This window comes from Dipodomys spectabilis, unplaced genomic scaffold (assembly GCF_019054845.1).
Source record: "Dipodomys spectabilis isolate Male_0828 unplaced genomic scaffold, ASM1905484v1 ptg000085l, whole genome shotgun sequence".
Classification (NCBI taxonomy): domain Eukaryota; kingdom Metazoa; phylum Chordata; class Mammalia; order Rodentia; family Heteromyidae; genus Dipodomys; species Dipodomys spectabilis.
Genome location: NW_024870762.1, coordinates 6748915 through 6763351, shown reverse-complemented (window position 1 = coordinate 6763351; position 14437 = coordinate 6748915). Strand labels below are relative to the sequence as shown.

General features: G+C 44.0%; 2 protein-coding genes across 2 annotated transcripts; both read left to right on the top strand.

Moving 5' to 3' along the window:
- Window positions 1-939, top strand: LOC122111175 (olfactory receptor 2H1). The gene has a single exon (XM_042683907.1). The coding sequence runs from the start codon at window positions 1-3 to the stop codon at window positions 937-939; it is 939 nt and encodes a 312-aa protein (XP_042539841.1).
- Window positions 940-7056: 6117 nt separating this feature from the next.
- Window positions 7057-8336, top strand: LOC122111174 (olfactory receptor 2H1-like). The gene is made up of 2 exons (XM_042683906.1): window positions 7057-8009; window positions 8165-8336. The coding sequence occupies exons 1-2, from the start codon at window positions 7057-7059 to the stop codon at window positions 8334-8336; spliced, it is 1125 nt and encodes a 374-aa protein (XP_042539840.1).
- The last annotated feature ends 6101 nt before the right edge of the window (window positions 8337-14437 follow it).

The window sequence follows — 14437 nt, the reverse complement described above, 5'->3', positions numbered from 1 at the left end:
ATGGCCAACCAAAGCTCTCCAGTGGGCTTCCTCCTTCTGGGCTTCTCAGAACACCCACGCCTAGAAAAGATTCTCTTCGTGGTTGTCCTGTTTTCCTACCTCCTCACTCTGACCGGCAATACACTCATCATCCTGCTGTCCTCGCTGGACCCCAGGCTCCGCTCTCCAATGTACTTCTTCCTCTCCAACCTCTCTTTCTTAGACCTCTGCTTCACCACTAGTTTTGTCCCCCAGATGTTGGCCAACCTCTGGGGTCCCCAAAAGACCATCAGCTTCCTGGGGTGCTCTGTCCAGCTCTTCATCTTCCTGTCCCTCGGGACCACCGAGTGCATCCTCCTGACGGTGATGGCCTTTGACCGCTATGTGGCTGTGTGCCAACCCCTGCACTATGCCACCATTGTCCACCCCCGCCTGTGCCGGCAGCTGGCAGCGGTGGCCTGGATTATGGGTCTGGTCCAATCTGTAGTCCAGACACCACCCACCCTCCGCCTGCCCTTCTGTCCCCACCATCAGATAGATGACTTTTTATGTGAAGTCCCATCCCTTATTAGACTCTCTTGTGGGGACACTACCTTTAATGAGATTCAGTTGGCTGTGTCCAGTGTCATCTTTGTGGTTGTACCAGTCAGTCTCATCCTTGTCTCTTATGGAGCCATTGCCCGGGCAGTCCTGAGGATTAACTCTGCTGTGGCATGGAAAAAAGCTATAGGGACCTGCTCCTCCCATCTCATGGTCGTTACTATCTTCTACAGCTCTGTCATTGCTGTCTACCTACAGCCCAAAAATCCCTATGCCCAAGAGAGGGGCAAGTTCTTTGGTCTCTTCTATGCTGTGGGCACTCCTACACTTAACCCTCTCATTTACACTCTGAGGAATAAGGAAGTGAAGAGGGCGTTCAGGAGATTGCTGGGGAAAGATGGAGAATCCAGGGAGAGATGAAGGAGAGCCATTTAATGGACTTCTAAATGAAGAAGGGTTCCATCATGATCTGTAAAAATGTTGAGCTTCCCAAGACACACCTGAGAATCATTAGAGTGGGTCAGTGTGATGTGTGTATGTAAAAATAGATATTGTCATTAAACCTCTGAAATTCAAATAGCACCCTATCTTATCAAATCTAAGTATTTTCTCTCCTATCCATCCTGTTTTGACTGTTTTTACTCTAAATCCCTCACTCTACCATGCGCATTTCTGGCATTTCTCTCCAGCTGTCATGTCTGCTACATGACACTACGTGCCATTGTAGATCCTGCACGTGTCTATATGGGTCAGGTGAGCAAGAGTTTGAGCCACAGCTAATCTGAGATGTGGGAGGAGCCTTTTCGTCCCTCTGGAATATGAGAGGAAGAGAACATGATTAGTATCTGCCTCGAGGCTCTCTCTCTCCTCCTTGCAGCCCCTAGGAGCTGCTGGAAGACCACACCTCCAGGTTCTGAAAGAGCATGAGGCTTTCTCCCCCATAACAGCTTCATTGCATATTGAATCTTAGCAACAGTTCAGGATTGTTTCCCCCATCACTAGGTATCCCACAGCATTGTTTCAATCATGGGATCTCTTTTAGTTAAGTATTGGTCTTTCTAATGGGTGGAACAAGGACTGAGGGAGTTGGAACCTTGGGGGTTTTTTTCCTTTTAATTTGTATGTAAATAATATACTGTCTTGGTTTATTGTACCCTCCCTGGCCAAATCAGCCTGGCTTTATTCTTGCCTTGCTTTTCATGGGTGTGTCTGACTGCCATCCACATTACTCTGTCTTCAGTTTCTGGTTCCTACCATGTTGCCTTTGTCCATTTGTACTGCTATAATGAACTATCATAAACTTGGTAGCTTAAAAGTAACAGAACCCCATTTCTATCAGTCTAGAAGCTGTGAAGTCCAAGATCAAGACAAAAGAGCTAGTTCTCTACTCTTTCTCTCTTTATCTCTCTCTTTCTCCCTCCCCCCCCTACTATGTAGCCCAGGTTACCCGTGAACTTATGATCCTTATGCCTCAGCCTCCCAAGTGCTGAGATTACAGATATGCCCTATCATGCCCACCCTAGAATCTCTGTTATAAAGGTACTAATGCCAGTCACAAAGCTTGTTGCCTCAACCCTAATCACCACTCCAAGGCCCCGCCTCCAAACACCATCACCCTGATCATTTCAACACAGGATATAGATCTTTCTTTCTTCCTGAAGGTCCTTTCCATCACTTGCTCCTCCTTATATTAATCCTCTTTTACTTTTCCTTGCTTCTTCTATCCTCAAATAATAGCCAAGGAAAGAGGAATTGCATTAACCCCAAACTGAAATTAATAAGAAACTTAATTCACAACAGCATAAAATATGTAATAATAGGTGTAGTTAAAAAATCAAGACCTGGGGGCTTCGAAGGTGGCTCAGTGGTAGAGCATTTGCCTTGCATGCCTGAGGCCCTGGGTTCGATTCCTCTGCGCCACATAAGCAAAAAGAAAAAAAGCCGGAAGTGGCGCTGTGGCTAGCCTTGAGCTGAAGAGCTGAGGGACAGCACCCAGGCCCAGAGTTCAGGCACCACGACCAGACCCCCTCCCCAAAAAAAATCAAGACCTGTGAGGTGTTTAATCTGAGGTGTCAAATTGACAGCTGTTTAGACATTATTCAGGAAGATCACAAGTTAAAGGGCACATGACAAGATCTTGTTCTCAAAACATTTAAATAATTTTTCAAAAATCAACAAAGATGTTAAGACACATCACCAAAGAAGATTTACAAATGATTAAGCTCATGAAAAGGTATTATTTTGGATATTGAAAATATGCCAATTCTGGAAGTAGCACTGTGGCTCAAGCAGTAGAGTGCTAGCCTTCAGCTGGAAAACGCAAGACAGCTACCAGGCTGAGTTCAAGCCCTATGACTGACCAAAATAAAATAAAATAAATAAGAAAATATGCCAATTCAACACAATGCTCCACATTCCTCCAGAGTGGCTATAATGAAAACACCTGATGGTAGAAGAGACTGACAAGAATGTAGAGTGCTCAGACAAGCATTGGCAAGGATTTGTCAAAATTGGTTTAAAAAAAATTAGAGAACAATTTAGTAGGATTTCTTTAAAGGTTCAGATTTACTGCTGAGAGCCTGTGGCTCAAGCCTGCAATCCTAGCTACACAGGAGGCTGAGAGGTGAGGCTTAAACCAAGCCCTAGCAGCAAAGTACGTGAGATTCTTATCTCCATTTCTACAAGTAACCAGGAAAAAAGCCAGAAGTGGAACTGTGACTCAATAGTAGACACAAGCCTTGAGTAAAAAAAGCTAAGAAACAGCATCCAGGGTCTTAGTACAAAGCCTAAATCCCAACATAGGCACATATGCACACACACACACACACACACACACACATAGGGAGGAGCATATTTTAAAACCACTGATAACATACCTATAAACAGATGCATGTTATTATTCAAACAACAAAATAATCCTCTGAGATTAAAAAAGGACTGTGCCATTGCTACACAAAACAACACAGATTAATCTCAAAAATGTACATAGCAGGGCTGGGAAGGTGGCTCAGTGGTAGAGTGCTTGCTTTGCATGCATGAGGCCCTGGGTTCAATTCCTCAGCACCACACAAGCAGAAAAAGCTGGAAGTGAGGACGAAGCTCAAGTGGTAGAGTGCTAGTCTATAGCTGAAGAGCTGAGGGACAGCGCCCAGGCCCAAAGTTCAGGCCCCATGACCGACCAAAAAAAAAAAAAAAAAATGTTGGGCTGGGAAGGTGGCTCAGTGGCAGAGCGCTTGCCTTGCATGCATGAGGCCCTGGGTTCGATTCCTCAGCACCACATAAGCAAAAAGAGAAAAAGCCAGAAGTGGCGCTGTGGCTCAAGTGGTAGAGCACTAGCCTTGAGCTGAAGCTGAGAGACAGCGCCCAGGCCCAGAGTTCAGGCTCCATGACCAGACCAAAAAAAAAAAAAAAAAAAATGTACATAGCATAGGAAATCAAAATAGGAGTATTTGTGTACTGAAGCAATCATTATGTAGTTTTAGAACCATGAAACAACCTAAAATGATAGAAATCAAATCAGCATCTCCATAGAACACAGATAGAATTATCAATTGCCATGGAGAACTTTCTGGAAAAATGGAAATGCTATAGGTCTTCACTAGACTGGTAAGGGCCTCACTATACACATTTGTCAATTTTGAATAAATTGTATATGAAAACGTGTATTCATTATGCTAATGACACCTCTGTCATTTCCCCCTATAAGAGGGGAAAGTAGGACGTGGCCCTGTGGCTCAAGTGGCTCACCTTGAGCTGAAGAGCTCAGAGACAGCGCCCCGACTCAGAGTTCAAGCCCCATGACCGACAAAAAAAGGGGGGAAAGTAAAGGATGATAGAATAAGCATTTAGAGGCTTAGGAGGAAATAACTGCTGAGAAGGTGGGACTCTGGGGGGAGGGGATGAGGAGACAAAAGCAACCTTGTATTCCCCAAGGTCACAGAGCAGCACAGGGTGACCTTTGTCTTTACCTCCAAGAGCAACCTGCAGACAAATCCCCGTCCCTTCTTCACCACCCTTAGAGGCAGCACTAATTGTCTGTGAGCTGTGGCTCCTAATCCTGACAAAAATGATGAGCTGTTTCTCCCCATAGAATGGGCATCCTGGGATTCCTTCCTCCATCATTTCATCCTGTCTCCATCTCTACCCTCAGAGCCACTAAACAATAAGTTAATTAACTGGAGCGAAGGCAAGATCTGGATGGTGCAGCGCTGCCTCTGGTCAGAGTGATGGGAAGTGATTGGTGCATGGCTTCTTCATCAGCCCAGCTGGATTCACATCCCTGCCTTGCTGCTCACTGACTCCATTTCCAGAACAAGCTATCTCTCATCTGTGTGCTTTCATTTTTTTCTGAATTGCTATGGATGATAATAATACCCAGCTCTTCAAGTTGTGATAAGAAGCAGCACACATAAGGTGTCCAAGGAAATAAACTCTGGCAAGCATTGCTCTCATCAATTGCAAGTGAAGGAAAAAATGTAGGTGGACATAATGCCTACAGCAAGAGTGACATATTCTTAATCATTTGGCTTGGGTTCCCATTGTGAGAATCAGGCGGAAACTCAGCCAGTGCAGAAGCTCCTGGTCATGGGGAAGCACTAGCAACAAGGTGATGAGGGGATTCTGACATTATTCCAAGTAAGTTCCAAGTTTACTCTTCTACTGCCACATGTCCTCAGTAGTGCTCATAATCAACCAGTTGCTGGTGGCTCTCAGCTGTAATCCTGTTTAGGAAGCTGAGATCTGAGGGTTGTAATGTAAAGCCAGCCCAGGCAGGAAAGTTGATGAGACTAGCCACCAAAAAGCTAGAAGAGCTGTGGCTTAAGTGATAGAGCGTCAGCCTCCAGTGAAAAAGATAAGAGACAGTGCCCAGGCCCTCAGTTCAAGTCTAAAGAATTCTTGTATCCCTCTCACTTATATTAACAAATTATTGATATTTGCCACTTCTTTCATTACATAGTTTCTTTGTATATGAAATTATGTTTATTCTCAGCTCTTGGAGAGTGGACAGCATATGCTATCACTTCACATTTCAATGGAAATTCCTTTATACAAAAGGAAAATCCAACTCATGTGTTACATTATGCTGTTTGCGCGCACACTCGCACACATGCGTGCACATACACTATTACTAGGGCTTGAATAAAGGCCTAGGTGCTATCTTTGAGGGGTTTTGGTCAAAGATAACATTCTACCACTTGAGCCACAGCCCCACTTCCATCTCTTTTTGGGGGGAGGGTGATTAATTGCTAAGAAGAGTCACACACATTTGCCTGAACTGGCTGTGAACTGTGATTCCTACATCTCAGCCTCCTGAGTAACTAGGATTACAGGTGTGAGCCACAGGTGCCAGCATTAAATAGTTAACTTTTAAAGAAAAAAAAAATCATGTCCTCTGTGGGAGAAGTAGTAATGATGTAAGGAAAATAGAAGAAGACAAAAAAGAGAGTCTGGACAAACAGGAAGATGGCTATCCACCCAACCTTACCTTGGAGCTCACTGTGTCTCAGCACTGTCTTACACAGCAGTCACTCCTGTGGTTTCTCAACTTACCCACTCACCCACCCAGATTCCTCCTTAACTGCACTCCTCATCCAGAGATCCTCTATAGCTCATTTGTTTCAGTTCTGGGAGTCTCCACCATGTTCATGATTCCCCATATCTGCTGAGTACACAAGGCCACATTCCCATAGCCCCTCACCTTCTCCTTCTGGGGCCAGAACCCCTCCCTGAGCTTGTACTCGAAGGCCGGTTGTTTTGGGGACTGAGGGAAAGCGACTAGAGAGGCCACAGACCTTCCTGGGATGGACTGCATCATCCATGGGGAAACTTTCAATAAAGTAACAATAATATTCAAATCAATGTTGCAGTTTCCTTTTGTATAGAGGAGTTTCCATAGAAATGTAAAGTGATAAAAAGGAATTACATGTGCCATCTACTCTCCGGGAGCTTAGAATAGTCCTAATTTCATATACAAAGAACAGATGAAACCAAAAATGGGGCAAATGTTAATAATGTATTAATATAATGTAATAATAATGTATTAATATAAGTAATAATAAGTAATAATAATTAATATAAGTAATAATAATGTATTAATATAAGTAATAAGAATTCTTTTGACTAATCTTGGAAAACTGATGTTTTCAGTTTTCACATTAAAAATATAAATACAATGAATAAATACAATGAAAGAAATCTTAAAGAAATACTCATTTCTCCTTCAACATTTCAATTCTAAGTCAGTGATTGTAACTATGGGTGGAATCTTACCACAAAGAGAAATTAATTAATTTTTTATTGCTTTATCATCTCCGCGCTCTTTGCCCTCGAGCAGGAAGGCAGAGGCATCATGGGAGACTTCATCATGCCCCACATCCCTGCTGTTCCTTGCTGTTCTACACAGTCTTGAGCAGGAAAGGCAGTGCCTAACAGAGCAGGGGCAGGGAAGAAACGTCCACTTGCCTTCACATGACAGTCCACCAGGGTGAACTTTTATACACTGCATCAAATCATAGTCCAGCTAGACAGCAACTGGCCATGGCCAACCAAAGCTCTCCAGTGGGCTTCCTCCTTCTGGGCTTCTCAGAACACCCACGCCTAGAAAAGATTCTCTTCGTGGTTGTCCTGTTTTCCTACCTCCTCACTCTGACCGGCAATACACTCATCATCCTGCTGTCCTCGCTGGACCCCAGGCTCCGCTCTCCAATGTACTTCTTCCTCTCCAACCTCTCTTTCTTAGACCTCTGCTTCACCACAAGTTGTGTCCCCCAGATGTTGGCCAACCTCTGGGGTCCCCAAAAGACCATCAGCTTCCTGGGGTGCTCTGTCCAGCTCTTCATCTTCCTGTCCCTCGGGACCACTGAGTGCATCCTGCTGGCGGTGATGGCCTTTGACCGCTATGTGGCTGTGTGCCAACCCCTGCACTATGCCACCATCGTCCACCCCCGCCTGTGCTGGCAGCTGGCAGCAGTGGCCTGGGTCATTGGGCTGGTGGAGTCCATAGTCCAGACACCACCCACCCTCCGCCTGCCCTTCTGTCCCCATCATGAGGTGGATGATTTTGTCTGCGAAGTGCCAGCTCTCATTAGACTCTCCTGCGGGGACACCACCTACAATGAAATCCAGATGGCCGTGGCCAGTGTCTTCATCTTGGTTGTACCTCTCAGTCTCATCCTTGTCTCTTATGGGGCCATTGCCCGGGCAGTCCTGAGGATTAACTCTGCTATGGCATGGAAAAAAGCTTTAGGGACCTGCTCCTCCCATCTTATTGTGGTCACCCTTTTCTACAGCTCTGTCATTGCTGTCTACCTCCAGCCCAAAAATCCCTATGCCCAAGAGAGGGGCAAGTTCTTCAGTCTCTTCTATGCTGTGGGCACTCCCTGTCTCAATCCTCTCATCTACACCCTGAGGAACAAGGAGGTGAAGAGGGCATTCAAGAGGTTGCTGGGGAAAGATGGAGAATCCAGGGAGAGCCAAAGGACAGCTACTTAGTGAACTTCTAAATGAAGAAGGGTTCCATCACGATTTCTAAAAACGCTGAGCTCCCAAGACACACTGCGCTTGGTGAATTGGAGCAAGCTCTCCTAGAAGTTTCTTCTGTAAATGCAGCTTATGCATTTCCCTGTGGCCCTTCTTGATCCTGCAGCTGCAACCCAGTGTTGGCTGCCACATATGTGGCTACAGAAGCCACCTTTGGGCTCTTCAGAGATGTGAGGACAAATGACAGGTTTCTGGCTAACCAAAATGAATTTTTTGTGCCATCTGCAGCTAGTGTCAATGGGCAGCCTGTTTTTGCCAACATCACACTGCCCCTGTAGACCCTGACAGAGCCATACCTCCCAGTTGTACAAAGCCTCGTCTGCCCTGAGAACTACAGGACAGCAGACACCATTAGGTCACTCCATGAAGAGCTAGACACCTACTCCAGTGTGCAGAAAGACCTGGAGCAAAGGATCAGGAGCACTTTGCAGAACAACAGTTGGAAGGGAAACAGAAGAGTTTAATTGAAATTAGCATTCCTGTGTGTTAGCCTTTGATAGTGCTGGTGAGACCTGATCTAGTTACATCTTATAGTAGAAAAGGATGTCTCTTTTTTTTTTTTGTCTTTTTGTCAGTAGTGGGACCTGAACTCTGGGCCTGAGCTCTGTCCTTCAGCTCTTCAGCTCAAGGCAAGTGCTCTACCACTTGAGCCACAACTGGTTTTCTGGTGGTTAATTGGAGATAAGAGTCTCACGAACTTTCCTGCCAGGGCTGGCTTTAAACCACGATCCTCAGATCTCAGCCTCCTGAGTAGCTAGGATTATAGGCGTGAGCTACAGCACCAGGCTGCAAGGGGAGGCTTTGTGGGATGTCCAGCAGGTCATGTCCAGTGATGTGCCTGGAGCCAGCGCCTGTCTCCTTGAGGAGTTCATTGTTCAAGTTTCAGGAATTTTATAAACCTGTTGTTTAACATCATCATTATTTAAAAACGAAGTCATGTGAGTTCCTTGTCAAATATATATTATTAAATATATATTATATATATATTAAATATATATTATTAAAGCAAAGGGAATAAACTCATTACTTGCTAGTTATTTTACTGAATTTTACTATTATCTATGCTCTTGTGGTTATTTATATGGTATATCTGTATAACAAAATAATGTATCATGTGCATCTCTTTCTAACTCCATATTTACAGTGACACACTGACAGTTTAAAATTAGCCATGATAGGCTAGGAGCTGGTGGCTATAATTATACCTCAAATCTTGCTACCTGGGAGACTGAGAATGGGAGGCTCAAAATTCAAGGCCAGTCTTAGGCAGAAAAAAAATAAATAACAAGACCCTTTCTCAATGCATAGCCAGGCCCAGTAGCATACACCTGACATTCCAAGCAACATGGGAGGCTGAGGGTGGTGGGGATGGGGGATCATTAATGTCACCAGACCAGGCAGGACAAGTCCACTAAGAGTCCCTTCTCCACAGAATAGAAAGTAGACAGAGTGGCCTAGACCAATGACTCCAGCAACAACGGGAAGGCTGACAGCTACATCCTTTAAAGGCAGCATGAATCAATGTTTGGACTTAAATATCCCCTTTACATTGTACTATTGTTCGTGATTGCCTGGGTTTATGGGGAAGGAAGTATAGACTCAAGAGTCCTGCTTCACCTTGTCCACCACTATAAATCTTATTCCACAAATGAAACCAACAATCCGGGGATTCTGCCAACTACTGAACATGTGCATTCCATATATTCAGAGACTTGCACCTCTGAGAAACAGGGGTGCACTATGCCATGGGCCTGGGCTGGGTGACCCCCCCCCCATGAAACCTCACTGCAACTAAGGAAGCATCTTAATGATTCAGCTATATCACACAAGGGTTAACTTATATGTCCCAAGTCTTCTACCAAGCCCAGGCTATTATAATTCTGTTACTACAGCACAAGGCATCTCAGAGAAAGTGGAATGGAAAAGGAAGCAGTTGAGAACTTGTAAAATTATGGGCCTGCATGGGTGAATCAGGAAATGGAGAAGTATCTGCGTGAGACTCATTAAACATAGAAGGGAAAGAAACATCGTCTTTGTTCTTCCTACTGGCAGAGAAGCAATGGGTGACCTTTTTACCTGTCCTAGTGATGACAATCACTGGCATATTCCTTCTAGAAGGTCTCCTGCTCCACCACAATTAGTGGATAATTAATTATCCCTAAGGCCTTAGAATTAATGAGTTCTTTCTCTGGGAGAGAGAGCTCTCCCTTGCCCTCCCTTACTCCCTCCCTCCCTCCACACCACACTAGGTCAGCCTTTCTACCACCTGGGCCACTAAAATAGAGACTAGTTCCCCTCCCCACCCCAAAACCTTCGTAGCACAGAGGTATCTCTGACCTGAAGAGAGATAGTTTGTGGTGAGTGAATAGCTGATCCCATTTTACAAGTTCACAAATCAACTTTGATCTTACTCTTGCCTTCAGCATGTTATTTAAACTTTCTTTTCTTCAACTTCTTCACATTAAGAGGAAGATAATAATACACAGCATTGTCGTGGATCATCAGAGGTATGCTAATTAATGTTTGGCTAGAGGTAGGCAGTGCCCTAAGTTGTAATATTTGCCCACTTGGACTCCTATATTCCAACTACCAATAGTTTAATAGCTGGCTTACAAAATTCCGGAAATTTTAATAGCTAAGTGATAGAATGAGCTGAGTTATGTGCTCAGAAAAGTGCCTGAAGTGACCTTAACAATTCCTGCAACAACCAGAAATCTATTTGATCATTCAAAGATGAGCATTCCTCTTTAGTTTTAGTTTTCTTCTTGATGTCCAAGGAGAGTACAGAAATGAGCCAAGAGTTTTTACCACGGGTAATTGCTGGCTGAAGAGATTTTTCTTGGATTGAGGGTAAGTAAAACATATGCTCTTCCGCTATGAAATACCAGTTTCCACAAATCCTGAAGAGCAGAGCCTCAAACTTGGAATTCAGTAGGGTGAGTTTTTATCAGAAACCTTTCACCTCTCAAGCCAGACAGCCACAGGCTACCCTCAACCAAAACTCTCTTATAAGCTTCCTCTTGGATTTCTCAGAACACCTGAGGTGAAAAAGATGCTCTAGAATTTTAGTCCTGGCATGTATTGACTAGATGACTTTAGATATGTTACCTACCCTGAAACTGTTGATAAAATTGGAGTGGTAAGAACCAGATGTTCAGGATGTGATTAGGACTGTACATGGCCCATCCATAAGAAGCACTCAAGAAATCTACTAGTAGCAATGCTATCTACTATCATAGACCCCTTTAAGGAACCCCTCCCCCCCAATCCAGGCCCTGTTTCTGAGCACAATGCTAGCACCTTGTGGCTCCATAAACAAAAATAAATATGCAAGCCAATAAGTAACTGCATCAAAAAAAAAAGAAAGCAATTAGGAGAAAAAAATAAATGAATAGGATCAAAAGAGAGAAAATGGGCAGTGTTACTAAAGAAATCTAATCTAAAAGAGATCCATCAATAAGGCAGAAAAGGGAAGGGAGTAGAATGCCAAGAGAATGCCCCAGTTAGAAATGCAGGGAAATGACTACAATAATAGTGGGGGGTGAAGAAGAAGTACTTGACTGTCCTTTGAGGTTTTATACAAGTTATTGTATAGCACAAAAGAAACAAGCTGGGGGGGGGGGGTCTTCTCTTCTGTGCAATAAATATTCTGAAGGTAGATGGTATCAGCTGAAAACTGGTAAATATGCTGAAAAGCACCATAGACATTCAAAGGGTGGATTGTATGGCATGAGAAATTACATCTCAAAAATAAGAAAGAATAATAATTTAAAATTCAAAATCAAGCCCGCTGGTGGCATACACCTGTAATGCTAGGGGCTCAGGAGGGTTATATCGGAGAATCAAGGTTCATAGCAAGCTTGGGCAGGAATGTCCCTGAGACTTTTATCCCCAATTTACCAACAAAAAGCTGGAAATGGGGCTGGGAAGGTGGGTCAGTGGTAAGAGTGCTTGCCTCACATGCATGAAGCCCTGGGTTCGATTCCTCAGCACCACATAAGCAGAAAATAACTGGAAGTGGCGCCATGGCTCACGCGGTAGAGCGCTAATCTTAAGAGCTAGAGAGAGCAAAGAGATAGCGCCCAGGCCCAGAGTTCAGCCCCCCCCCCCCCGCCCACACACACACACACACACACACACACACACACACAAAGTTGGAAGTGGACATGTGGCTCAAGTGGCAGAGCACCAGCCTTAAGCTAAAAAGCCAAGCACAGGAGCATGAGGCCCTGAGTCCAAGCCCTAGTACTGGAACATACATACACCGAGAGAGAGGGGGTGGGGGGAGAATTATCATCATTCCATCTTCAAAGACAAGAAATAGAGAAGTCAGGGAAGGGTGCACAGACACGTGAAATAATTGTTTTGTTCTTTAACCCTATGTCGGTGTTGCCTTCACTATTCTTTGTACTGTGGAGATCTGCTTTCTTCACATTTTGTTTGAATATACAATATTTTAAATATTAAAGAAAAACATATTGGGGGTAGAGGAAACAGTAAGAGAAAAAGAACAAAGGAAAAGCAGAAGGTTCCGGTTGAAAGCGAGGTATGACGGACTTAGCACAGAGGAGGACCTGCTTCTCATCGTATGGCCCCCCACCTCACCTCTTCCCTCATCCCCACCCTACAGCCTGTGCTTTCCTGAGATACTTTAAGACCAGAGTACTCTGAATATGCAGTTTAACTTTCAGAATGGCTGTAGCCTCCCATCCTGTCTCTGAGCTGCCATGTGCCCAATACTTCTTCTTTATTTTGTTGTTTTTTGTTTTTTGTCAGTCATGGTACTTGAACTCAGGGCCTAGGCGCTGGCCCTGAGCTTTTTCCACTCAAGACTAGTGCTCTGCAACTTTGAGCCACAGCACCACTTCCAATTTTCTAGTGAATTGAAGATAAGAGTCTCATAGACCTTCCTGCTAAGACTGTCTTTGGACCCCAAGGCTCAGATCTTAGCCTCCTGCGTGGCTAGGATTATAGGTGTGAGCCGCCAGTTCTCGGCAGTACTTCTAACTTTTATTCAAAATTAAAAACCTACTCATTTCCCTAGAAAGTTTTCTAACATAAATTCTTCCCCAAATTTGTCCTTCACTTTATAGCCTCTTGGGCTGGCATGTGGCTCAATGGTAGAGTTGTTACCCTAGTGCCCTCGGTTTCTCCTAGAACATCAAAAGATTAAAAGATTACTGTATAAACTTTTTCCTCATGCTGGTATGGCTGGCCTCTAAATCCTTCATATTCCAGTGAACTACCGGGGATTTTAACATATGTAAGGCCATTTTTCACCCCCCACCTATAAAGTTCTGGTTCCTGGGACACCTTGTGGACCAATTTCCCTAACCAGGACAGCTGGTTGAGTGGCATACATTGCTAGGAGGAAATTACCTGAAATTATCTTCTATAGTTAGTTGTTTTGTGTTTTGGGAGGTTTTTTTTTTGGGGGGGGGGGGGGAAGAGTTTCTCTGAAATGAAAAAAAATCTCTGTAATAGATAAACATTTTATCTACGGTAAACTCTATAAATGAAGTGGTGCCAAATCAAAACACATATTGCCATTCATTCCATTTTACTCCACCAACTAATAAATAATTAAGCCTACAGGGATAATACATAATTATAAAATTCATTCAAAATGTAGTAATTTGAATTTCTTTTTCCAGTCCTAGGGATCCAACCCAGAGCATGTGCTAGTAAACATTCTACCACTGAGCCAAATCACTAGCTGCAAAATATATTATTTGGCTAATTCCTCCAATGAATAAATGAGGAATAACACAACAGAAATGTACTCTGAAGGACTGGGAATGTTTCTCAGTGGAAGGGCATTGGGTTCAGTCCCCAACATCACAAACAACAACAACAATAATAATAATACAGAATAGCATGTCCAGTAAATTTCTGCTGAATGATGAATGAGTTAATTAACCCATGTTTGACATTAGCCTCTTTTTTTCATCTCAATCAGGAAATCAGTGGCACCAGGGCCCCGCACCATCTATTGTCTGCCATATTCCTGATTTCCTCACTCTTACTGACCTCAAACCAAGAGGAGCAGGGGAAGAGAAGGGGCTTCTGGTAATGTGCCTGGGAAAGAGTCTGGGAGAACAGGTAAAGGACGAACATTCCTGGCATCACCTGACAAGTATGAACTTTCTATAAGACATACTGAGCTGGGCACCTGTGGCTCATGCCTGCAATCCCAGCTTCTCAGGAGACTGAGATCTAAAGATTTCAGCCTTGAGGTTTAAAAAGAAAAGCTAAGGGATAGAGCCCAGGCCAAGAGTTTAAGCCCCAGCACCAACACACACACATGTGCATGCATACGCGCACGCACGCACGCACTCACACACACACACACACATATATTGAATTATGGTAGTCTGAT